Here is a 26229-nt window from a genome sequence, read left to right as displayed (position 1 = left end):
GAAGGAGTCAACATACAGTGTTATTTAAGGCCATAAGTCTGGATGAGATCACCAAGGATGGAGCCTTGGGCACTCTAAAGGCTGGGGAGAAGAGGAGGAACAGTAAGGGAGTCCAGAGGACACTCAAGTAGGAGAAAGGCAGTGAAGCCAAGTGAAGGCACAGGGAGGGGAGTGAAGCCTGCCGAGGTGGTGGTCAACAAACAGCTCCAGATGGTTGATTCCAACAATCTGAGAGACGGGGTGTGCACTGCACCGTGTAGGGGGCAGGCACAAAGACTTGGACAGACTGTGAAGGCCTGAGAGGGTTTAATGAGGAGCCTGGTTTTGACCAGGGGAGTGGTACAATCACGAGTGTGCTTTAAACTACCTTGGGGCAGTGACACTTGGAAGCATATATACTAGGTAGTGTGATCAAGGCGTAGTGGCAGAGAAAGGATTTGTAACTTTCGCTTATATACTTTGCATTGTTTCATTAACTACAATCATGTATCACTTTTGTAATTTAAAAGCTATTAAATAAAATTAATTAGAAATATGATAAGACTGGAAACTAATAATTGGAAAGTGCATAGTAACAACAAATCAGGAGAGATGATGGGGTTAGAATGAGGACGCCGGCAGGGAGATGGAATGAAGTCACACTAGATTTTCAGAACCTGAATGATCTGCTAGGACCTGGTTAAAGAGACAGGAAGCTGGAGTGGAGTGCTATTAAGCTCAGAGGTGACACGCGCCTCACCAGGCTCTCCCAACCACAACATAATGTGAACCCTCGTGGAGACTTACTCTCCAAAAGTGCCTGGGAAAATGTCTCCACGTCTTGAGGGCAGGGGGAAGGCAGGGAGGGGGATCATTTCCAATGTTCAGAAAAATTAACAAATCAGTTACATGAGTCATTTAATTCAAACTCATGCTTTTTTTTTTTCCTGATAGCAAAAACTGGTAGTATGAAGTAATAAAATGTATTCAAAGATGATTTTAAGGGGACAACCTCTTCAAAAAAAAAAAAAAAAAAAGATAAACACTCTTTCAGGACACTGTTTCCTAACAGAAACTAGACATCTGGTTTTGCTATCTAATTTGGGGATGTATTTTATGTAACATTTAGCTGTCCAAACAAGAAGTGACCCTGCCCACATATGCTCCCTGGGTCTCCCTGCATGTAGAGCGCGCTGCTAAATCAAAGGACAATGTGTTAGCTAGGGGCACACAATTCAACACTCTGCTAAACAGGCAGCTGAGACGCTGAGTAGGCAGTGGACGATTCAGGGGTGTATGGAGATGGCCTCAGATTTCATGACTCACTGATTCTACCTGAAGTATATTTATCTTAAGTTTGACACACAGCAATTCTAAAGCTCGTCAAGAGTTTAAGAAATAATTATCTGCAGAGGAGTGCCTTAGTGTGAATACCCACATAACCAATTCCTCCAGAATCTCCATTTCATGCTTAGATAGAACCAAACCTTAAAAAATTATTTACTGGGATTCTAATACTTTGGAAGTTTTAAGGATTTGTTTTTACTAAATTGTACTTCAACACAGTATTGGTCTATACTGTACCTCATGAAATTGATTCATTTTCCTTCTAGGGATACTAACATGGATTACTCCATCTCAGAGTTGTCATTATGAAGTCCCACGGGAGAGACGGCCCTCAGGTTTTAGTTGTGTGTTTCTGGAACATGTGTCTTACCTTGTAAGATTTATCCATATAGGTTCTTTCAAGGGAAAGAAAACTTGAGTTGAATTCACTGCCTGTTGCCAATAAGTATTTAGGCTAATATGGCATGCATTTTATTTAAATCTATCTCTAGGCTTTATATTATTTTACCTACTGATTTTCCATTTAACTGTAATTCCCTTACTTATCTCAGTGTGTGTGTTTTTTAAAAAGATTAATTTATTTTAGAGAGAGAGTGGGTGTGCACGAGTGGGGGAAGGGGCAGAGGGAGAGACTCTTACGCAGACTCCCCACTGAGCAGGGAGCCTGATGCAGGCTCCACCTCAGGACCCTGAGATCCTGACCTGCCCTGAAACCAAGAGTCGGACACTCAACCGACTGTACCACCCAGCTGCCCCTCTCAGTGTGTTTTAATAACTTATCTTACTTTTTTTTTGAATGAGGCAGGAAACACATAAAATAGCAAACTTCAGGTTCAGGACAGATACAAGAATGGGGCAGGGAGAGGGAAATTTGAAATGAATTACGTTAAGTTAAAGAGACCATTGCTACAAAGAGATACATATGATATAATGAAAAATAAACTAAAAGGATATATTAAAAGAAAAATGCAGAAGACTACATTCTTAATACATGTTCTGTATACTAGTGAATCTACTCATAACTCCTTTTAAAAATCTCTCCCCAAACTATAAAATACAAATCTCATGAGCCATCTAATGAATTCTGAATGTCATTGTGATTTAGTATAAAATATGAAGAACTATTTCTAAGGAAATTAACATCATACAATCCCATATAAAGCAAATTCCACCAAAGGCAATTTTAATTTGCTAAAACAAAACAAAACTGAACAGAACAAACCTCCTTTTACTTCCACAACCACCATCTTAAAAAACAATACCCAAAATTCAAATAACCATTTCCAGGTGTTACTTAAATGAAAGTATCTGTGTATTTTTGTGTAAGAAAAACCACTGGCAAACAAAATCAGAATCAAAACACGTAATTCTTGCTATGAATTTTAAATCATTTATTTTTCTGTACTGGAAATTTTATGTTTACTTAAAACCTTACAGTATAACAAAAACAGACATATTAACCCATTGTGCCTCTGTATAAACAAATATTTTCAGAGTTTACTCCTGGTATTTTCTTCAAATTACCCCACAAAACTAACTGCTTTGAGAGAACATTTTACACTAGATTGATGATTTAAAAACAAGCTCAAAACCAACATGAAAACAAAGAATTTTCCTCTCTTTCAGGACAAATGTTTTATATGAAGTTATCCTCTTCAAACACCTTTGGTCTTAATTCTGGGTGAACCAGGATGGTCGCTTCCTGTCTCGTTCAATGATTCTCTTACCGCGATCTTGTTCAGACGGCGCCTCTCCTGTGTACAGCACCACAGTCTCCACGGAAGGAACCTTAAAAGGGCCCCCTTCTTGTTTCCCTATCTGTCTTCTGATTTCTGCAGTCTCCTTGCACACCTTCTCATAGCAATAGCCACAAAGGACGTGTTTCAGTTTCAGGTGACCACATTCAGGACAAACGTCAATATTGTTCTTTAAAAAAACAACAGAAACATATTTTAACAAGAGGCCTAATAATGCACATGTAATCATGGACAGGAAAATGCTTACACTTGAACTTTCTTGGACTGTTCATGTTGCATAAGGTCATATACCATCTAGTTCAACCTCACTTTAATTTTTTTTTTAAAGTAGGCTCCATGCCCATTGCAGAGCCCAATGCGGGGCTTGAACTCACGGCCCCGAGATCAAGACCTGAGAGGAGATTGAGAATTGGACACCCAACCGACTGAGCCACCCAGGCGCCCCTCATTGTCACTTTAATAGGGAAACTGAGGACAAACAAGTTTGAATTAATAGAAAAAGTGGGACTAGAACTCAGGTCTACCAACTATGAACCTGGTACATTTTTACTTAAACATAACAGCCGTATTAGGTAAAATGATACTCTATTCTCCCACCTTCAAATACTAAATATCTAATAAGGAGTTCTTCAACACAATGGGGGGATCCATACAGCCAGCATCTTAATAAGAGACCAAGGGAAATGGAACTCACTTTTTTTTTTTTTTCTATCTACCCCTGGGGAAAAAAAGGTGACAAACTTTACAGCTGGCTTCCCCTGATTTATCAGTGTAACTTAAATTCCTGTATGAAGCTGCTGGTATACTATGGCATATGGTGTAATAGCTGGTATATGGTATAATTTTTCTTTTTACGAACGAACACTGATTATTCCTTAATGTAAAACTCCCGTGTCATGCTACAATTTGAGAATGAGTTTTTACACACATCTACCCAACTTTAATAAGACAATTATAACCTCTGAAGAAATCTTTTCATTGTGCTCTAAAGGTAGATTTGAAGTAGAAAAGAACAATTATAAGTAGAAGCAGCAAAGAAATTCCAAACACTTCATAAGATTAACATATAAACGTTTGTGAGGCAATGACAAAAAAGAATTACATTTTCTGAAAGGAGTAAAGAACCTTGCAAATGACTTGCCTCACCAACTTCTCATTTTCCTTGCTACACTGGACACTGGATTGCATGTCTAACTGAAGGTATGGGAACGATACAGTCGGTGCTCTCTTCCTGATCAAAGCACCAGCATAATATACTATGTGTAGCTGGAAGCAATTCAGTGAAGAAAATGAATCCACAGGGTGGTATTCTTCTCCCTCAGAATAAACGCAATGAGGGAATTCATGGAACAGCTTACTCTCATTCCTAAAATTGTAAATTCTCTCAACCAAATTGTATAGTGTTTTAATGACATACTTTCCAGTTTCAGACTTTAAGTCCAGTTCCAAATGTGACTCAGTAATACTTTTTGGCTTGAGTTCTAAGGGCCTGGTTTAATACTGAATGTTGGAAGTTTATGAAAAGTCAATTCTCTGTTCTTGAGTTTCATCTGCAGGGGAATGTCATGGAGCAAACAGTAACTCAGATCATGGCTGTTAAAATCATAAGTTAACAAATCAAAGGTAATAATAAACACTGTAATTTTTGTTTACTAGATCAATGAAGAGTATTTCCATGGGGGCAGGGAGAAGGGGTGGAATGGGAGTGGAGATCTGGAATTGTCTAAGGACAGGAACACACCAGAAAGTTTCAAGAGAAGAGTGTGAGTTCAAGAATCAGAGTGCCTAGGCTCACATCCTCCCTCTACCACTTAATAGTTGTTTGTGACTACAGGCAAATTCTTTTTGTCTCAGTTTCTTCAATCCTAAAAATGAGCAAAGCTATATTTACTTTGAAGGGTTATTGTGAGGATTTGTGAGATAATTCACATCAAGCACTTAGACACATCAAGGGCACTTAATAGATGTTAGCTATTTTTATTACCTAAGGATTTTTTTTCACAGTATTTCATTTGTCACAGGGAAAGATAGGATAAATACGTATGGGTTAGTAAAACTTGAGATCTAATATACCTACTGCTTCTGACTTTAATTTTAGACTCTGCCATGATTAAGATGTTTACCCACATATGACTCCAAATCACCAGCTCCTAACAAAATTCACATAGGTTATTCACAACCTAGTCCTCCATCCAGACTCCAAACTCTCTCCTTGACTGTGGTCCTAATATTTAGGCTACAGGACTATAGACACATAAACATACACAATGAGAATGCTATTATTTTATTTAGGCCAGAGGGAAGTACATGTATAAGCTCTAAGAATGATTTACCCATAGGCTATATAAGTACCAAGAGGAGATGCAGTGGTGGATGTGAGAGAAAGCACACCCACAAAAATCAACATATTACCTTAACTTTAATAAGCTTCTGAGGGTTTCTTCTCCTACAGCGGTTAACTTCAATGCTGCGTCTGTTCTTAGGAGCTGCCATCCAAAAGATACTATCGGAAAGGCTGAAAATCTCCTTACTTCCATTGGTATCATTTGCTGGTTCTGTAAATATAGCTGGACCTTGGACTGCTAATGCTGGTCCTACAAAAACAAAACGTGGAAATACACCATGGATTTCTAGTTTCTAAATGACTCTTTACATATCATCCTCCTTAACAATCAACAGTGATATGTCAATAGACACATATAAAATTTAGAGTATTACACTCAATAGACATTAAACAGAAGCCTTAGCTATTAAAATACACTAAAACTCATACATAAAGCAATTTTAAACAACATGAATAGAATTTTTTCTTAGAGGCACCTGCTGAAATGAATCAGTAAAATTCTACCACCAAGTTTCTCACCTTCTGAAATACAGAACTCAGGGGTTTAGTAGTAAACATGAATAAATCACTCAAACTGTCCACATTCTACTTGGTAGGCAGTTCCTATTTACTTTACAAGTAAATCTAAGCTTGAGATTCTCAAAATATATTTCCAACCTGCACTCAGATAACTGCCTCTTGGCACCTTCTTATTATATTCCAACTGAGTTGTTCCTCTGTCACATAGCCTGGTAGGCCCTTTAAGTCACTTAGTTCTTCATAATACTTGATTACTGTCTGTTCTCTGAAGAAAAGCACTAGCTCACCACTCTGCATGATATTTACTTATAGGACTATCAACGTTTCAGTTTTGCTTTATCCTTTCCCTGCTCTTCCTCAGACCTAGAATATGTCTTTTGGTTTTAGGAACTCTTAAAAACAAAGCTGTCTAACATTTAGCAACTGGTATTCCTTTTCAATATATCTGTAAGTATCGCGAAGCACAGCTCAGTGGTTAACAGCACAAGCTCTGGCCGGCCTGTGTGACCTTGGGACCTTCATGAGCCTACTTCCTCAGCTGAAAAGTGGTGATACCTAACGGGTCGGTGTGGAGCTTTCCCAGGAAGCACACGTAGGCTTTGGCTTATCATGGGCTCTCCGTTCAGACTCCCTGGGTATTATTATGTTCGGGACACCTTGGAAATAAACGTAGAATGTAAATGTCAAAGTAATGACAATTTTAACATCTAAGATCCTTCTAACTAAAATTAGTTTCCGGGGAAAACACAGGGATCAGCAGGATTCAACTGCAGAGCTCAAACACCACAGAGGAGGACAAGCTGCTTCAGGGGGTGGGAAGACTAACATGGAAACAGGATCTAGATAGTGGCGAACCTGATCTAAGCTAACAAGCTTGGTTACATTCTGTGTATGAATAGGACAATCAGAGGACTTTTTCTGTCTTTTGGGGTTGGGGGAGGCAAAACCAACTGCTTCCAGTTTCTAAGTAAGGAATTACCCCGGACAACGTCCCCTACGCGCCGCGGAGGATCAAAACGGGGGAGGAGAGCGAAATATAAGCGGTGTCTACCAAGCTGCCTGGAGTCCCCTCATCCGATCTCTTCTCCACGGCGGCCTTCCTTACGTACCCCACGGAAGACTGGGAAAACCTGGTCCGCTCTGCTGAAGTTTCCGCTGTAGTAGTTCCCAACAGCTCCGGAGGAGTCCTCGGGCTGCCGGCCACGTTGGGACGACAAGCACCAGCATGACCGACGCCATCTTCCTCGCCCGAAGACCACGCCCACCTCGCTGCTGCGTCCCGCCCCCACCTCGAGCATGCGCAGAGACGCAGCGTCCGGCAAACCTGGCTGCTGGAACTACATCGCCCAGCATGTCCCTGGAGCGTCTCTGACTCTCCTCCAATCAGAGAGAGAAAAAGGAAGGCGTGGTGAGGGGAAATGGAAAGAAACCGGCCCCAGTGCGCATGTGTGCGGATGTGCTTTGGCCCTCCAGGTAAAGATGGCGGAGCGCGGTTACAGCTTTTCGCTGACTACATTCAGGTATGGAAGGGGCTCCCAAAGTCCTCCGCGGAGCCGAGGTTGTAGGAGTTCCCTCTGCCCCATTTTTTCCGTCCTAGTCTCTGGCTTGATGCTTCCGGGGGGCCCAGTAGGAAGTAGAGATGGAAATGCGACTTTGCAAAGTCATTTTCTTGGCCCGCCCGCGGCCTGGGAGCAGCGGTGCCGGGAAGCCGCGGGAACTCGGGTTTGGGCATCCAGGGCGACCTTGGGGCTGCGGGAGGGTAAGGTCCTCAACTAGGGATTTACTTTCGCTTTGGGGACTGGAGAATAAGGCAGTTTGGGATTAGCTGCCTCCGGGTGTCCCGTTCGGAACTCAGGATTTCCTTCCTGACCTGTAGGCCTGATTGGGGAGCTTCTGGACCTTGGAATCTTGGTCAGATCTTTGGGGTCTCTTTTTTCTCTTTGGAAAACCGCATCGTTACAGTTAGGTCTGAGTCTTACAGTCTCCATTTGGTACTTCGAAATCTCTTCCCGCTTTCGGTTTCTTCCATGCCCCTGTTAGAAGTTTAAGGACTAAAAATGAAAGCGCTAATCTTTCTGTCAGCTAGTGTTTGTGGGCCCCAGACTACGAGGTTACATTTCCGTTTTGGCCATTTTTTGGGGGGTGAGGAGGATATGTTACTTTACAAAAGATTGTAGGCTTTTCTGTTTTAGAACAAGGGATTAATAATAGTGTATTTTTCAAAATACAGTTGAGATAAACTATTGTTCCAAATATAAGAAGACCGCCAGCGAAGGGTTTAATAAATCGACCCGGTAATGATTTAGTTTGACCATTTTCTTACGGATCAGTAATCTCCCATTTAGTTGGAATACAGTTCTCTCTGACAGCTGAAGGCAAGCGGGATCCAACTTGTTGAGTACTTTCTTGTGTGGGTGCACTTAGCCTACTCTTACTTCTTTCTGCTACCATGTGTGATACATGTTATTTCAACATCTTACAGATGAACTAACCACAGGCCGAACAAATTAAAACTTGTCCAAGGTCATAGATGAGTAGCTGAGTTCACATTCAAACTGGGATCTTTCTGATGATAAAATTAATACACTTTCTGTTACTGTATGGTGTCTTTTTAAAACACTAAAATACTTGCCTTACACTTGGCAGTTTTCAGTAATGAGGATTTTTTTAACTTTTGTCTGTAACAACATACAATGATAGAGAACAATATTTGCTAAAGAATCACTTCATATTTGTGAACAAAGCAAACTTGGTTCTTTAAGAAAGTGTAATCCTTTCTTTAGGATAAGTGGAGCTGAAACATAAAACATCATCAGGGACTGAATCCATCTGTAATAATTTATTAAAATAAACTTGTTTTTTAACATAATGGTTCAACTCTGTTTTGATTTAAAAATTTTGTTTCTAGCCTGTTATAATCAGAATTAAACTATAGTGGTGGAAGTTATGAGGCTATATGATAGGATGAAAAAGTGTTCTTGTGGATTACATTCATTTGAGGATATGAGTAAACAAATTGGTGTCTACTAATGCATTCTGGAAAAAAGTTTTTCTCTTACTCAGGAATTTTTATTAAAAGGGAGTAAAAGAAGAAACATAGCTGTAGATTGGATAGTCAGGAAAAACCAGTGCTTGGGGGTGAATTGTGAGACCAGAAGGTGAAAAAAGCCAACTGTTTGAAGATTTAGGGGTAGAGAGACTGGTGGACAGAGGAAAGAGGATATGTGAAAGTTCTGAAGTTGGGAGAGAGCTTGAACTACGGAATTGATAATAAGGCCAGTGTGCTAGAGTATAGTGAGAGTGGGTAGGGCCACTCTCGCAGAGCCCTGTAGGCCAGAATAAGAAGTTTGTATTTTAAGTGAACCAGCAAGTTATTACAGGATTTAAGTGAGAGGTGATGTGGTGCAATGGTAACTCTGGCTAGGGGGATTGAAGTAAGAGTGGAAAAGAGGAAAACTAGTTAGAAGGCTGTATCAGTTATCCCAGGTAGAGATGCTGGTACTTTGGAATGGGCTAGTGGCATGACTGACTACAAAGATTGTTGATTGCTCGGTGAGCTCACAGACTGGTGAGCTTTCCTATAGGAAGTTGCAATGGTAGATGTGTATGCAGGTGATTGTGGGAACAGAGAGAAGGTATATTTAAGTTTACCTGAGCCTTTAAAATGTTCCCCAGGAGTATTTGAGTTAGATTTTGAACAATAATTGAAAGCTGAATGGACCCAGTGAATCATGATAGGATTATTGAAATAGTGACTAATAAAGTAAAACATGTGCAGTCTAATTTTAAAAATTTAAATACCTATTGATGTTATTTCACTCAAGGTAACTAATTTTGTCATTTAAGAGTCTTTAAACTGCCACACCTAGGCTTATTCCATATATAGGTCTGGTTGTTTCTCTGTCAGCCAAATGATTGTGATTCCTGGTACTAGGTTATATGTTAGAATATACTGACCGAACAGAGCTTCCTCACACTTGGTTGAGGAAGACAAACATTGTAAGACTAATTTAAGCATGATGAATCTTAGCCAGAGAGGAAGTATGGGACATCATAGGCATGAGCGTATGGGATTCAACCTAGTCTGGATGGTCAGGACAGCTTCTCTAAGAACATGACATTTCTGCTAAAGATTGAGGGATGACCAGGAGAGTTCACCAGAGGAAGGTGAAATGCATTCCAGACAGATGTTAGTTTATCAAAGGGGTTTTTGAATTCTAAGAGTGGTCTGTGTGTCTGGAACAAAGCTGAGGATTGAGTGACAGAGTATCCATAATTTTATGAAGATGAAAGAAATGACCTTCTGAAACTCAAGGTTATATTTTCATTAGTAGACTGGAGATATGGACCAAGTTGTGTCATTCTAGACAAATTACTTTCATTGAAGAACTTTTTCTTTATCTGTAAAATTAGGTTAGTCTGCGAATTCGTGGTGTTTTAACTTAACAACTGGATTGAAACGAAGTATGATCTTCAAAGCCAGTTCAGGGCTAGTATTTGGCTACAGAACCCATGGAATCAGATATGTTAAGTATCACCAGCTCACAGCTTCTAGAAATAGCCTTACATAGAAAATATTTTGTCATGGGTGATAGCAAGGTCTTACATCTTAGGCCATGCCTACTTTCCAAAATGTGTAACTCCCCTCATACGAAATATATGCTGTTGTTTGGTATTTAACAGACACATACATGTTCATAATAACATTACTGTTTGGTATTTACTTACTGCTAATTTTGTGCCAGGAACAAAAGGCATCACTTTATTTAATCTTCACAACAATCTTTTGAAATAGGTACAGTACTATTATCCCCACTGTGAAAACTGAGACACAGTGGGGCTAAGTAGCCCAAAGTCACAAGGCTGGGAAGTGGTAAAAGGCAACAGTAATGATGATGGTGTTTTAAGAAGCAGACAAGGGGGGCGGGGTGGAAAGGAAAAATAAGGGCTTCACTATGAATATGTTCACATTGCCTGGTAAATTCAATTTCTGTACAGCTTTATAATGTGAAAGTTCAGCTATTCGTTGGTATTTGGTTAATGGATTTGACCTAAATATCTGCCCTCTTTCTGAGATATTTCTATTATACATATTTGAAGATATGTGAATTTAGCAAATACCTTTGTTTCTTTTTAAGCCCGTCTGGTAAACTTGTCCAGATTGAATATGCTTTGGCTGCTGTAGCTGGAGGAGCCCCTTCAGTGGGAATTAAAGGTAATTAAATGTTTCATTCATTTCAGATGCCTGTTAATAGTTATCCTAAAGTTCTTTTGGAATTATTTAGTAATTAATACAAATAAATAGCTAGGGCAGCATAATTTTTAACAGTTCTTTCTGTTGATTTACAGTATTTTGAAGTTTAAAAAAAGTAATAAGCCAGTAAGTCTAAGAAGATGGTTAAAATTTTTTTTCAAAATAAATGTAGCTCCTTTATCTCTTAGTTGTAATAACCCACAGTCTTTCCCATTGAGAAAACTGAATATTCTTTTGTTTTTCCACTAATTATATACAGTTTTTACTCTTTCTATAATTTAGAAAAAGTTAATGATAAAACTTAATCTAAAGATTCCGCCCCTTTTTTTTTAAAGCCTGTATCATTGATTACATTTCAAATTATAAGAACAGTAGCCAAGTAGGCAGAAGTCCGTTATTTTAAAATGTATGGACCCTTAGGTGTCCTGGAATACTTGAAGAGATGTTGGGTAATTCATTTAGCTATAGGGATTCCTTAGCACAATATAGATGACCAGTGAGGGAAAAATGGATTTACCTTTTCTTAGGTGATTTTAGTATAGAGAAGGTTTTATAAGTAAGAGGAAATAAAGGAGCTTGGATGAATTGCATCCATAATTAGAAAACTGTTGAGGTAGTCTTCAAGTGACTAAACATTGAGCACTTTTTTTTTTTAAAGCTGCAAATGGTGTGGTATTAGCAACTGAGAAGAAACAGAAATCCATTCTGTATGACGAGCGAAGTGTACACAAAGTGGAACCAATTACCAAGCATATAGGCCTGGTGTATAGTGGCATGGGCCCAGACTACAGGTACTTTTACACTGTTTGTTGTTTTTTTCACCATTGTGCAAACTGTTTGTAATTTGTACCTTGAGGAGAAAAATGAAGGGATGTTTTTCCTTTAATCTCCCAACCCTTTGTTTTTGTACTTTGTTTCGCACCCGCGGGCGGCATCATTGGCAGCAGAATTTCGCTTGCCTGCATGGACTACACTAAGGGTCGCTTTAGGGATAACTCAGTGCCACTCCGTTGCAAAAGAGGAGAGCCAGTACTTCTCTTAACCTCTGTTTAGTGATCTTTCCCTTCTGATCACAACCCCTCTTCTACTATCCAAGGACGAGGCTGTTCTCTAATGCATTTTAAAAACAAAAGCAATAGAACTTACAATAAACTGTATTTAAAAAAAGTGATCAGGCAGCAAAAGAAAGCAAGCATTACCACTCAGAGTTAACCCCAATATATTTATTTGTGTTCTTAGCAAAGGGACAGAATTCTCAAAGGCCACTGGAGTGAAACATCAGGGCCTTTGTTATGTCAGGGTACTAGCAAGTTGAAAGAGATTGGCAGCTCTCTGTGTTTGTCATTTAACAAGTAAAAAGGGTATTAATCACTTCATTCCTGATTTTTGGGAAACAACACAGGTAGAACCAAAGTTTCACTTTAACGAATCAGAAAAAGCAACAGTGTTGCTGGGATGTGGTCAGGCTTCACTACAGTAGATCCTGTTATCATTGTATGGAAGGGATGCCGCAGTGTACTCGTGGAATACACTGACAGGACAGGACCGCTGAGGATAAACTGAGTCTTATGCCGAGGGGTAATGTGCATGGTTCAGATCCGCAGTACAGGAGCGGGTAAAGGTACATCCTGTTTGTCTTGCTAATGTATTTGATTATCATATACAGTATTCTTAATATTTTTTAATAATTAAAAAAAACTTTTTAAGTTATGAATAGTTTCTTGCTGTTCCTTAATCTCTAAAGGGTACTCTTTGAAGTGAAATCTGTGGAAAGGATTGAAGCAGAGTGAAAAAAAAAGTGTGTGTGTGTGTACGTGTGTGTACGTACATACATACGTGTACTGTCATGTGGGCTTTTACGTGTTTTGGCTTGACTGAGATATAAAGACAAGATGACTGCCCTCGGGAAAGGGGGCACAATCTTGAAGAAGCCTTGGAGGGAGGTAGAGCTCCCATTGTGTACACTAAATCTATTCCTGCCGAGCTGACTGGTACCCCTTGTCCCTAATTTTCTTCCGTTTTGTCTTATCCTTGTCCCACCTCCTATGGCTCAGCTCCTCTGTGTTGCTCTGGTGTCTTCTTGTAAGTTAACTGGAATCAGATGTCAGAGCAAGACTAGCTTTGAGCTGGTTGCTACTATTACACAGATACACGTAAGTCTTGTGCTGTACGTATATGTCTATAGGAGGAGAAGAGTCGTTACATAGCAGAGTGTTGAGATTTTAATTAAATCTTACTTCTTCCTCGTTTGTTAGAGTGCTCGTGCACAGAGCTCGAAAACTAGCTCAGCAATACTATCTCGTTTACCAAGAACCCATTCCCACAGCGCAGCTGGTACAGAGAGTAGCTTCAGTGATGCAAGAATACACTCAGTCAGGGTAAGTTGATTTTATTATTTGAAATGTGTCATGAGTTAGAAAAAAGAAACCATTTTAGAAGAGTGGATGTATTTAAAAAGAGGACTTACTATTCCTCTATTTATTGAATAGGTAGAGAAGATCACTATGATGGATATTTCTGATCGTAATTGGATCTAGAACATTTTCTTAAGGAAAAAATTAGAGTGGTTTCTTGATATAATTGCAGAAAGCACCTTCTAGATAATTTTCTTTTGCCAGTGATTAAAACACTTCTTTATGGGCAGACAGTGATTGCTGCTTCCAAACTTACCTTTCCAACCAGAAATGATTATAAGCACATGATGAAAGCAATAACTCTTTGATACATCCATATTCTTTTAATTCTCGAATCTGGGTGTGCATGTGGATGAGGTAGTATAAAGGTAGTTGCTAGTGGAAAAGCTGCATTTTTTGAAAGTTGTCATTTTGCTAAGACACAAGATGTTACTCCAGATTAACCCCAATATTTGTGTCTCTCCATTTACCAGAATGATTTGATTAGTGTTCCTTAGTACCATAAAGAGAATTTGTTTTGAATTGATTTGTTCAGAAGGGTAGGAAATCCTTCTTAAGGAATTTACAAGACTAATTCATTTCACCTGATGATATGCTTCATTAATACTTAAGAGTATTAATAAATCCTTACCTTAGGTTGACTTTAACACCATGAAGATGCCAAGTAATTTCATTTTTCTTTTTTTTAGTGGTGTTCGTCCATTTGGAGTTTCCCTACTAATTTGTGGTTGGAATGAGGGGCGACCATATTTATTTCAGTCTGATCCATCTGTAAGTATTGTCAGACATATTGGAGGGATTTGTTAAAGTACTCTTTGAACATCTAATAAAAACAGTAACCACGAAAAGTTTAAAATTTAGCAGTATGTCCTTTTTTCTTTTCCACTGGGGCTTTAGAACATATGGAGTAGTGCATATTCATTTGCACATTTAAAATGTTGGTAATACAGTCTTGTGATGAAGAGGGTACATTAGTTCTGCCCTCTGTTTTTCTGCCTTCTCTTATTCATTAACCTCACATACTTGAATGATTTGTTGAAATAGTTGTTATCAAATCTCTTCAAGTCGGTGGAATTGTGTTACTTTGACAAATGTGATGAAAAACTTGTGTCTAGAGGACAGTGCTGTACTCCTTGCTATCCATGTAAGCCTGGGGCTGGCTCAAGGGGGACTCTTCCTGCACAAACACAGATGTAACTTGTGAAGCCAGTGCTCTGCAAAGTGGGTGAGCTTGTTTCCTGGAAAGCAGAAGATTGGTACCTGAGTTTGAAGCTGTTTGTAGATGCTACTACTGCTTCACAACCATCTCATTTGCTGTGAGGAAAACCGGAGGGAAAAAAAGTTCATGATTAGGAACGGATCTTTCCAAGTGTGTGGATCATTAAATAATTACAAGTTCACCCAGTGTCGATCTTAAACTCTAACCTTGTAATCTAAGAAAGCAAAAGAGAAGTATTTTGGTTGGTAGTTACTTAAATGAGAAAACTTAAGTATTTTGAGAGGTAACCGTGTCTATGACCCCATCTCTGAGCTGCTGAAGCTAAACGACAAGCCCTCTTCCCTTCCTTCCATTGGGGTAGCAGAAGCCACCGTCACTGGCATCCAGGTTTCATTTTTTGCCCTTTTCTTCCCTGTTCTATCCAAAAGGCAGTTGTTTTAAAGTATGTTTCTTTAAGTGTTTTCCTTGTGTGTGTGCATAGATATTTTTTCCAACAGATGAGGCCATGTTATACACAATATATTGCTGCTTTCATTTAATGTTAGGTTATGAAATAGCAAAACTATGAAATATTTTTAATGAAATGCTGTCTCTTTAATTTATTCAGCAGTAATAAAGACTTGCTCATCATTTTTCATACATATATGATAGATTTTTAGAGCCCTTCAATCCTAGTAAGCTGAAATAATACTTTGGCTTATTTGCCTTAAGTTAACCTGTTTCCTTTAACCGACTTTTTCACATAAATTGTATACCATGAATTACACATATTCAAAATGTACAATTTGATGAGTTTTGGTGGGTGTAAATACCTGAGAAAGCTGTCACCACAATCCAAATACTGAACCTCTCCATAACCTCCAGAAGTGTCTTCATGCCTTTTTGTTACTTACCTTTTCTAAAAATAGCCTCTTTTGTGATATATTCCATTGCATTCCAATATTCCGTGAACTTAGAAGTCAGAGACAAATCTGTAGAACTAAAGAGATGGCAGGGTGCTCTAGTAAGATTAATGATCTAAAATATGGCTTATCCTCTTCTCTTCCTGATTAGGGAGCTTACTTTGCCTGGAAAGCTACAGCAATGGGAAAGAACTATGTGAATGGGAAGACTTTCCTCGAGAAAAGGTAGGCTAATGGTAACTAGATTTACCCAGCTTACTTCATGGTTCTCAGCTCTCTTTAAATCATTAATATGAATCTAAACATGTTTGTTTTATTACTTTGTATTCAAATACTCACTTGTGTAGCCTAGTTAGAAATAAACAGGGCGCCTGGGTGGCTCAGTTGGTTAAGCGACTGCCTTCAGCTCAGGTCATGATCCTGGAGTCCCTGGATCGAGTCCCACATCGGGCTCCCTGCTCAATGGGGGGTCTGCTTCTCCCTCTGATCCTCTCCCCTCTCGTGCTCTCTGTCTCTCACCATCTCTCTCTCAAATAATAAATAAATAAATAAAATCTTTAAAAAAAAAAAAAAAGAAATAAAATAAACAAAAACTTCTCTCCACCCTGGCTTCCTAGTCTTCAGTATATTAAGTGGTAATACTAGATATTTAAGAACTTTTCTTTCTACATTCTTATAGTTGTTTCCTAAATGTTGTTTCTAATTTTTACTTTGTTTCTTCTCCTACAATCTAAAAAACAAAATGAAAAATCGTTGGATTTGGAGTAAGAAATTTGGGAGGAAAGTTTAAGTGAGTTAAGTGATAATAGTTTACATTATGACAATTACAGAAAAAAATTGTGAAGCCAAATACCTGGTATTAATGGTAGATTAAATATATGATATATATGCTTGATGAAAAGTGGAGTACCATGTAAAAATCTGTCACTACTGTAGCACAACAACCTGCTCTTATTTCCAGCTGTATTCTGGACTCAGCATTAGTCCACCATTTTGAATGGCAGAAGTTTGTAATTGACTAGAACCAACAGATGAACCTTCTCAGTACATTTTTCACATAATGTTAAGATTACTAAAAATCTTAAACCTGGGATTAATTGGTACACTTAAATAATTTTAAGATCTTTCATAAAGCACTTTCCTTTTACATATTAATAGTGAGTCTTCAAACATTTCACATGAAGTTAAAACTTACAAGAATAAACATAAGAAATTTTAGCAAAGGCCTGATTTCTTTATTTAAAAAAATATAACATTGCCACGATATTCTGATTATATTAAAATATTTATATTCCTGTTAGGGTTTCAAGTTTCATGAATTTAGGAATGCATGCCAAATAATTCTTATTTGGGGACAGCTATTGCAGTGAGTGGACTAAAAGAATTAATCTGTAGCTTAGTATTTTTAGGAGTGTTTTAGATTTTTAAAAATTCTTAGTGCTGCTGTTACCAGGTTTAAATAATCATAAATAATGTAAATTGTGCCATAAATCATTGTTTTTTCAAAAAATTCTTTAGATATAATGAAGACCTGGAACTTGAAGATGCCATTCATACAGCCATATTAACCCTAAAGGTTAGCACAATTTCTAACAATGGGATTTATAATGAGTTTTATAAGTAAATGCTTGGAAAATTGACCTTTTGCCCTCCCTCTTCAATAGGAAAGCTTTGAAGGGCAAATGACAGAAGACAACATAGAGGTTGGAATCTGCAATGAAGCCGGATTCAGGAGGCTCACTCCGACTGAAGTTAAGGATTACTTGGCGGCCATAGCATAATAACTAAGTGACTGAAAAATCCGGAATTTCAGATAATCCCTCTACTTAAACATGTTTAAAGTATGTTTTGTTTTGCAGACTTTTTGCATACTTATTTCTACATGGTTTAATGGACTGATGTTTTTAAAATGACACTTATAAATCATAATAAACTGTTAAATCCAACTTCCAGCTTTTTAGGAGTTAGTAAAATTTTGAAATAGTCATTTCCTGCTTTTTATCACAGTTGACTTGCGGAAACTACATTGCAGAGCAGAATGGTGAAATCACTTGTTAGTCTTCTTGCAATTTTGGTTCAGTCAAATCTTGCTACACTCTTTACTGTCAGATGTTGTCCCTGTGTCGGTAAAAAGCAAATGCTGATTTTGGTAAACATCACTGTGTTTAGAGCTGGGAGAATCTGCGTGCTTTCGTGGATTCATGAGACAATAGGAAGCATAGGTGTTTTTCGGCACCGTTAGGTGTGGATCAGTGAAACCCTAGGACACAGGTTGCACTCGAGCTGTGAAGCGTGCTAGGCCCAAGAGTCTCCTATAGGAAATCCGTGATGCAAGTAAATAAATGGTGGACTGGTTCCTGTTGGTTTCTCCATCACAAGTAGGTAAACGTATTTAAAAGGAGTCCCTTAGATTCTACTAGACTTTTTAAACTCAAGGATGAACATAAGTGCTGGAAATAAAATCCTAATACTTAAACATCAAAGCTATGGCTTAAGGCTCTCCCTCATTCATGTAAGCTCAGTGTAATCAGAACCTTTGTGGCAAATTAAGGCTCGTACAAGTAGGCAAATAATGTGAACTCTGTTTTTATTATATGTGAAGACATACAGCTTAATTTTTTTTTTTAAGATTTTACTTATTTATTTTGACAGAGACAGCGAGAGAGGGAACACAAGCAGGGGAGTGGGAGAAGGAGAAGCAGGCTTCCCGCTGAGCAGAGAGCCCGACATGGGGCTCGAACCCAAGGCCCTGAGATCATTACCTGAGCCAAAGGCAGACACTTAACGACTGAGCCACCCAGGCACCCCAAATTTTGTTTGTTTTAAGACATTTTAGGATAAGAGAAATCATCATTAGTCTGGCCCACAGAACAGAGTTTATGAATATCATCATTTCTTACTAACAGACCTATAGTAGGCAGTTCCATGATTCAAATGTGGCGCAAAAGGTTTTAAGATTTACCTGAGTGTAGGAGAAAAGAGTCTTACCTTGAAGTGTTTTGGTCAGGAGTCCCAGGTCTCCCCACCATCATGATAGCTCTGTATCTTAGGATAGGAGGCAGCGGCTTTATTACGGGAGATGGGAGATGGGAGATGGCAGCTTGACCTCTGAGATCAGGATGTTTGTCTTGAAGGCCTTATCTAATCATCTCTCCTATGGGCTCTTGGTCTATTGAGACTCCAGCACACTAGAAAGAGAACCTAGTAGTAGAAAGGAATGGTTTTTGGGTCAGGTCTTAACTCTCCCACTTACTAGCTCAGAGGGCTTTCTAAGGACAAAATTTGATGATGCAAATGAAAGGTCTGCAGGGTTCATGGTCAAGTATTCTGTAAGGTTTAGCTGCCTTTGGATTTGTTTAAGCCCTCTCTAATGTCCGATATTCAAAACCAGAGGAATACCAAAATTCTGCAAGTCAAAGAAGGGAAAAGTAAAGGCAGGCATATTAAAGAAAAGAGTGTGTGTAGATTCCTACTAAGGGCTAACAGAAGAAGCCCACAGAATAAAGGGAGGAAAAATTCACAGAAGCAGCTCTATGTCCATATTCTGTTCTCGGGCTCTTGCTCGTTCATGCAAAGCCTCGTTCAATTGAAGCTGCCTAGAACACTTTTACCTTTGTTCTCAGTTGATTCTTTTCATTGACCTTAAAATTAAGCCATTCCTTTTTGTCCCAGTTCTTGGGGAACTCAGTTCTTTGGTCTTGCGACCCACTGCATCCCTGAATGTCTCACAACTCTTCTCTCATTCTAGCTTGTGGAGTTGAGCTTTCAACCTCCTTAAGCATCACAGTGCTCCTAATGTTCATAGCCCCTCTCTGATATTGGTTCACTTTTTATCTTCCCACTCTTAAAAACTTTGCTTCCACTGGTTCTGCCCTTTCTCTTTTCTAGTTCCTCAATGAGCCACGAATTTAAGTTTGCAAAATAATTATTAGTTATGAAACAGGGAAATCTTTAAAATTCACGTGGAGGCAGGAAGGAGTTGGAAAAGGGGAATAAGGAAAAGGAGTAATACTGATCTTTATAATTATCAAGTGCTGGTTCACTGGGCTCTGGGTGATAAGGAGCATCAAAGGAGTTTTCATCTGTTCAGTGATGTTCATGGACAAAAACCGCCAACTCAATCCTTAATCTCACCTCTTTATCAGATATCCAGGTGAGTAATAGCTTTCTAAGCATGAACATATTTTAAAAATTGGATAATTTTGGGGCACCTGGGTGGTTCAGTCGTTAAGCGTCTGCCTTCGGCTCAGGTCATGATCCCGGGGTCCTGGGATCGAGCCCCGCATCAGGCTCCCTGCTCGGCGGGAAGCCTGCTTCTCCATCTCCCACTCCCCCTGCTTGTGTTCCTGTTCTCGTTGTGTCTCTCTGTCAAATAAATAAAATCTTTAAAAAAAAAAAAAATTAGATAATTTTAACACTTCATTTGAGGCCATGCCCCTGAGTTTCATTACTTTTAACTTTTTTAGGTATTCCAGCAGGTACTCTCCTCCATATTTTAAGTAGTAGGCTTATACAGTTACCTCTGGATTCTTGAAGGATAGCCACTATATAAACTTTATATTCTGCAAGATGAGAATTTAGAACTCTTGTATCATCTTCACTTTCTGTCTCAGTTTAATTAGATCACAATGTTCAGTTTAAAAGTTTTTATTATGGCTTTGTAAGTATACTGTTATTATATTTCTTAAATAATTTTCCTGGAGATGATAATTGCTTCACTTCTTCGTATTCTGTGTAGCTGTCACCAGTTCTTCCCAGATTCCCCCAACAGGATTGTAAAACCTTTTGCATACTGTTTTCCTCAGTATATCATGTCAAGTGAGTTTCACGGTTCTCACCCTAATCTCTCCCTAATCCTAATCCCTAACCCTTCCTCCCCTTCAGACACCTCCAGAAGTTTCTCTCTTGGAACCCTCTTTCTGCTCTGCTCCAGGCTAGTTGCAGGTTTGAAACTATATTCTCAGTTGGTTGGGTTTTAAAAATTCTAGGTTAGAAACAGTCTCCACATTTTGTAGGCATTACTCCTAGATTCCTGTGTTGCTGATGAGAAACCTAATGCTGTTGTGTATGTGTGCCAAATCCTTTCTTGATAACTTTTTTTCCCCCTCTGCAGTTAGGACCTTTTATTTGCAACATCCTGAAATTTCACAGTGATGTGTCCTTTTCTGTGGGTTTCTTAACATTGTGTTGAGCATTCAGTAGGCCCTTTCACTGTAGAAACTAAAATCTTTCAGTTTTGGTAAATTTCCTAGTGTTTGAGAAATTTCCTTTTTGTTTCTGCTGTATTTTTTATCTGTCTTTATTGTACATTCTAGTACAGTTTTACCCACCTTTTCCTACTCTTATTGATATTTTGAAACTGGGGATATCATTTTTAATTTTGAAAAACTTTTGTATACTCTCAGCTCCCCTTAAAGAAGTTCTAAAATCCTCATGTTTCATGAAAGAAATACCTTTTATCTGAGGATGCTAGTTATAGAATACTTTTAAAAACCATTTTGTTCTGCTTTCTGGTTTCTTTCAATTCCAAACAGAAAAATGTTTGGAAGTGCTGTGTTTGTGAAGTCCCAAATCTACTTACTGGGGGATGTTGCTGTAAACCATTGCTCTATGGTCTTTCATTTGCTCCCTTTCTCCAGAGAAAAATAGGGCTTGGGGAGAGAAGTGTCAGCATTCTGGGAGGGGCAGAGAAGGAACTAATAATAGTTATTTCACATTCCATAGAAAACTGTTACTCTTCATAATGTGTCTGGAACCCCTCTGACTCCCTGCCTTCAGCATGGTAAACTCTATAGTTTTTTGCCGGGGGAAGGATAGCTAACTGCTCAGCTGCACTGGACCTGAGAGAGGACTTGGATGTTTGTTCTTACAGACTTGTAAGCAGTGCCCATTTTCACTCCTGCCTCACTGCTCCCCTCCCTTCTACCTTCTAGGTACCTGCAGTTCCAAAGCCTTTCTGGGGTTCTGCTTTGTGAGTCACTTGCTGCAGACACTTTTCTCCACTGTGCAAACCCCTCCATTTACAGAGAGGCTGCCTGATTTAAATAACCTCTTTGTGGTGGACTTAGCTTTAAAATATATCTACCTTTTACTTTGTGAAGAGGATTAAATAAGTTAATATGTGAAAAGCACTTAGAATAATGCCTGCCATAAAATAAGCATTGAAGAAGTGTTACTGTTCTTTGTCTTCCAAAAATGTGTTGACATCTCATGCAGTCATTTCTTGTTCTTGTTACTTTCGTGGGTTTATTCCTTTTCCTTTCCTAAGGCTGTCAAGTAAGGTTTGGGAGTAGACGTACATAGGATTGTTAATTTGAAGTCCTTTTTTTTAAATTTTTAAAAATTAGCTTTACTTTATCAAAAGTCCTAATCTTTTGGTTGACTTTGGACACTCTTACTAGGCTAATACAAGTTTCTTCCTCAGAAGCCATTCGATCATTTGTCCTCCAGAAAGGCAGCACATCTCTGGTACTACACTTTATGTGGAGAGCCCAGAATCGCGCAGTAGAAAGTGCTTTGGCTTGGAATCAGGAGTCCCGCCTCTAGCACATAACACCTCTGAAACCTTTGACAAGCTTTCTACCTGTTTCCTCTTCTATTAAAATGAGCTGAAAATTTTTCCAAGACAACCACTGCCTGCCACTCGGTAGGGGTTTGAGCTTGACAGCAGAAATAAGGTAGTCGGGCGCAACCGGGAGATACTCTCCACCAAAATGCACGACTTCCGCCCCAGGAAAAGTCCAAACCGAGCCTAAGGGCTAGGGCTCGGGGTCAGCCTGCCCGGGACCGAGTGGCCGGCGCCCTACTGGGAGTGATGCCCGGCCCCGAGAGCTCCACCTCTGCTTCCCCCGGGCGAGGTGGCCGCGAATTCGCGGTCTCTTCCGCTGCGAGAGTGGGAGAAGCCGGGTGCCCTCAACAAACATGGCGGCCGCGTTAGCGTCAGCCACGCTCGGGAGGCCACGCTGCCGCCTGGGACTCGCGGACTCGGCGTCACCCGGCGCGGGGCCACGTGACGCAGGAGGCTCCCGAGGCGGCGGCGCTCGCGCGGGCTGAGCAGCGGCTAGAGTGGGGTGGGGTCTGCCCGGCGAGGTTTCCCGGCGGGTCCCGGCCTCGCGCGCGCACGTGCCTGCTCGCGCTCGCGGTCCTGGCGCTGCCGGTGAGGAGCCGGGGAGGCGGAGGGAGGGAGCGGGACGCCACTTCCGAGGCCGGGAGGGGGCTGGGCCGGCCGGCCGGCCTGGCCGGGAGGGGGCCGGCTGCGGGCCGCCGCGCGCCCCCGGTCCTGGCCTCCACAGCCAGCGCTGGTCCCTGGGGCTGTTTGCGCCCGAGTCTGCGTGGCCGGGCCCAGCTGTGCGGGCGGACCCGGTACGGCTGCAGGGCCCGATGCCCACCCGGAAGGCCCCGCCGACCTCCGGGTCGCCGCGGGCTGCCCTCGCGGGCTCTAGTTCACCTTCGGCCTTTTCCTTCGTGCGAGTTGGTGGGCCCCTCCGGTCTTTTAAAATGTACTGGGTTGACGTCAAATGCAGGAACGAGGCCGTCTCGATTCCGTGGCGGGTGTACCGTGTGCCCGTGGGACAGCACGAGGCAGGCGGGTAAAGGAGACCCGCTCACGAAGGAGGAAAGGGTTGGAAAGGCTTAGAGTGGTCATTTGAGGAGACACTTTTGGTTTGGACAGTTTGCTGACCAGCTAGTCTGTGCGGATATTTTTAGTTTAATCACGTTCTCTCTACTTTCCGAGCCTTTTATTAAAATTGTTGTACAACCAAACAGTAAAGCAGCTGATAAGGGGATTCCTTATGTAGTAGGTTGCCGAACTCCTGCATTTTATCCTGACCCGGGACATGTTGGACATGACCTTCCAACTGAAGAGATAAAGGTCTAAAAAGTGTGTCAGAATCCAACATACCAAAAGAAGAGCTCAGAAATATAGGGATCATCCTTTCCTTCGTTGTCACAGGAGGGAGTCACTCCAAAATCAGCCATGCAGAAGTCCAGGTTCATAGATTCAGCCTTCATAAGCTGTGTTGCTAGATTGAAGTTTAATAATCCTCTGAAGAATTGATTGCCATGATTTTTGAGGACTGTTTCGATTTGCCTTCTTTTTTTTTTTTCCCATAGGAAAGGAATAATGCTGTCAGCATGTCTGCACACTCCATGCTCTGTGAACGAATCGCCATAGCCAAGGAACTGATCAAGAGAGCAGAATCACTTTCTAGATCAAGAAAAGGTGGCATAGAAGGTGGTGCAAAGCTGTGCAGCAAATTGAAGGCAGAATTAAAATTCCTGCAGAAAGTAGAAGCCGGGAAAGTAGCTATTAAGGAATCCCATTTACAGAGCACTAATCTGACACACCTAAGAGCCATTGTGGAATCAGCAGAAAACTTGGAGGAAGTTATTAGTGTTCTTCATGTCTTTGGTTACACAGATACCTTGGGAGAAAAGCAGACCCTTGTGGTGGATGTAGTTGCAAATGGTGGTCATACTTGGGTGAAAGCCATTGGCCGAAAGGCTGAAGCTCTCCATAACATTTGGCTGGGCAGGGGCCAGTATGGTGACAAAAGCATCATTGAACAGGCTGAAGACTTCCTCCAGGCCAGTCACCAGCAGCCTGTGCAGTATAGCAACCCTCACATCATCTTTGCATTTTACAACAGCGTCTCCAGCCCCATGGCAGAGAAGCTCAAAGAAATGGGCATTTCTGTGAGAGGAGACATAGTGGCAGTTAACTCTCTGTTAGATCACCCTGAAGAGCTCCAGCCGAGTGAGAGTGAGTCGGATGACGAGGGCCCTGAACTTTTGCAGGTGACCAGAGTGGACCGAGAAAATATCCTAGCAAGTGTTGCGTTTCCAACGGAAATTAAGGTCGATGTGTGCAAAAGAGTAAATCTGGACATTACTACTTTAATCACATATGTATCTGCCCTCAGCTATGGAGGCTGCCACTTTATCTTCAAAGAGAAAGTGCTTACGGAACAAGCAGAGCAAGAGAGGAAAGAGCAGGTTTTACCACAGCTGGAGGCATTTATGAAGGACAAGGAGTTGTTTGCTTGTGAATCTGCTGTCAAGGACTTTCAGTCTATTCTAGATACCTTAGGAGGACCTGGGGAGAGAGAGAGGGCCACTATGCTAATTAAACAAATTAATGTGGTGCCAGATCAGCCTTCTGAGCGTGCCTTGAGACTAGTGGCCAGTTCAAAAATCAATAGCCGCTCATTAACAATTTTTGGGACGGGAGACACTCTAAAAGCCATCACCATGACTGCCAATAGTGGTTTTGTCAGAGCTGCCAACAACCAGGGTGTTAAGTTTAGTGTGTTTATCCATCAGCCCAGAGCACTTACTGAGAGCAAAGAGGCTCTAGCCACCCCCTTACCAAAAGACTACACAACTGACAATGAACACTAATGGTATCCTTTAAATATTGTCATGGAAAACCAAAGGCTGGGTCCTCCCATCTTAAATGGGGAGGAGGAAAAAAGGTCTATAGTAAAAATAATACTTAGAACTCTTAAACCAGTAGAGTTGATTGTGTGTGTCATCTATAAAATATATAACCTAAAGTAGAAAAAGCACAGGAGACAAGCTTATTTATCAAACTGCCTACATTACAGCGATTAAGAACAGAACTACATCTATATAAAGCTTTTAGCTGTGTTGCAGTACTTTTATTTGATTCAGTAGGGCAGCAACCCCCTAGTGGTAATCAGCATTTCATGGGGTATGGCTACACTGCGTCTCACATTAAATATCTGGAGAAAACTGAAGCTTGTTTTTCGTTATATTGGTTCATCTGTTCATGTGGGTTGAGGCTGGGAAATTTATAATTAGTTTTTGGTTATAAAGTTATGGCCGTTATTAATGAAAAGAAACTTCCTTGATTGCTGTATGTCAGGCATACTCTGGTGGGTGCGTTTACGAAGAGTACGTTAATATAGAAGAAAATAAAGTGAATACTGGTCACGTGAGTCCCATGAACCTATGTATACGCCTTTGTGAAAAGAAAGAGCAGTCCCATTACTATACACCTGGGACGTTTAATGTAAAATATTTGAATAAATTGTAAAAGAATTAGAGAAAACAGTTGAAAGGAATTCAAATTTGACTTTTAAGTACAAATAGTTCCCATATGGCAAGGATTTGACTTAAAAATACTGCCTTTACTCTTCCTTTTGCAAGTGGCAGGTAACAACTTGACAACTGCATTACTTCACTCTGTGAAATGGTGGTAGGAGGTTCCATGCCTGTTGCATGACACAAATCGTAATGAAAAATAAATTTTTATGTCCATGTTGCCTTAGGTGCTTTATTTGCAACAAAGCAAAACAGATTAGCAAAGGAGATATGTATTGACTGTATTTTAAAAATTGGGACATTAGGTCTTAGCGCTTAAGTATTAATGTGTAGGAGCCAGTATTAGAACACGTTGCCACAGCCTGACCTCGTTCTTTTGTGCCAACTTTACTGTTTTATGAGAAGGGAACTCAGTTTCCAGCCACA

The 26229-nt window shown here is 40.3% G+C and overlaps 3 protein-coding genes across 4 annotated transcripts; 2 read left to right on the top strand and 1 right to left on the bottom strand.

Moving 5' to 3' along the window:
- Nucleotides 1–2693: 2693 nt before the first annotated feature.
- MRPL32 (mitochondrial ribosomal protein L32) lies at nucleotides 2694–7224 on the bottom strand. The gene is made up of 3 exons (XM_081800768.1): nucleotides 7056–7224; nucleotides 5496–5677; nucleotides 2694–3252 (listed from the first exon to the last, which is right to left on the bottom strand). Exons 1-3 carry the CDS (start codon nucleotides 7183–7185, stop codon nucleotides 2998–3000), a joined length of 567 nt encoding a protein of 188 aa, XP_081656894.1. The 5' UTR covers nucleotides 7186–7224; the 3' UTR covers nucleotides 2694–2997.
- Nucleotides 7225–7341: 117 nt separating this feature from the next.
- PSMA2 (proteasome 20S subunit alpha 2) lies at nucleotides 7342–17681 on the top strand. Its single transcript, XM_006732606.3, has 8 exons — nucleotides 7342–7466; nucleotides 11085–11161; nucleotides 11859–11991; nucleotides 13456–13578; nucleotides 14304–14385; nucleotides 15887–15960; nucleotides 17254–17311; nucleotides 17400–17681. Exons 1-8 carry the CDS (start codon nucleotides 7426–7428, stop codon nucleotides 17514–17516), a joined length of 705 nt encoding a protein of 234 aa, XP_006732669.1. The 5' UTR covers nucleotides 7342–7425; the 3' UTR covers nucleotides 17517–17681.
- Nucleotides 17682–22726: 5045 nt separating this feature from the next.
- Nucleotides 22727–26019, top strand: C12H7orf25 (chromosome 12 C7orf25 homolog). 2 transcript variants are annotated; one of them, XM_081800765.1, is made up of 2 exons: nucleotides 22727–22891; nucleotides 23851–26019. In XM_081800765.1, exon 2 carries the CDS (start codon nucleotides 23872–23874, stop codon nucleotides 25135–25137), a length of 1266 nt encoding a protein of 421 aa, XP_081656891.1. In that variant the 5' UTR covers nucleotides 22727–22891; nucleotides 23851–23871; the 3' UTR covers nucleotides 25138–26019. The 2 variants fall into 2 exon arrangements, with proteins under 2 accessions (XP_081656891.1, XP_081656893.1); XM_081800767.1 differs by lacking the exon at nucleotides 22727–22891 and adding an exon at nucleotides 23222–23356.
- The last annotated feature ends 210 nt before the right edge of the window (nucleotides 26020–26229 follow it).

This window comes from Leptonychotes weddellii, chromosome 12 (assembly GCF_054177405.1).
Source record: "Leptonychotes weddellii isolate Sample4059 chromosome 12, ASM5417740v2, whole genome shotgun sequence".
In the NCBI taxonomy this organism is placed as follows: domain Eukaryota; kingdom Metazoa; phylum Chordata; class Mammalia; order Carnivora; family Phocidae; genus Leptonychotes; species Leptonychotes weddellii.
The sequence above is the reverse complement of the archived record's forward strand: the minus strand, read 5'-3'. Positions and strand labels throughout refer to the sequence as shown.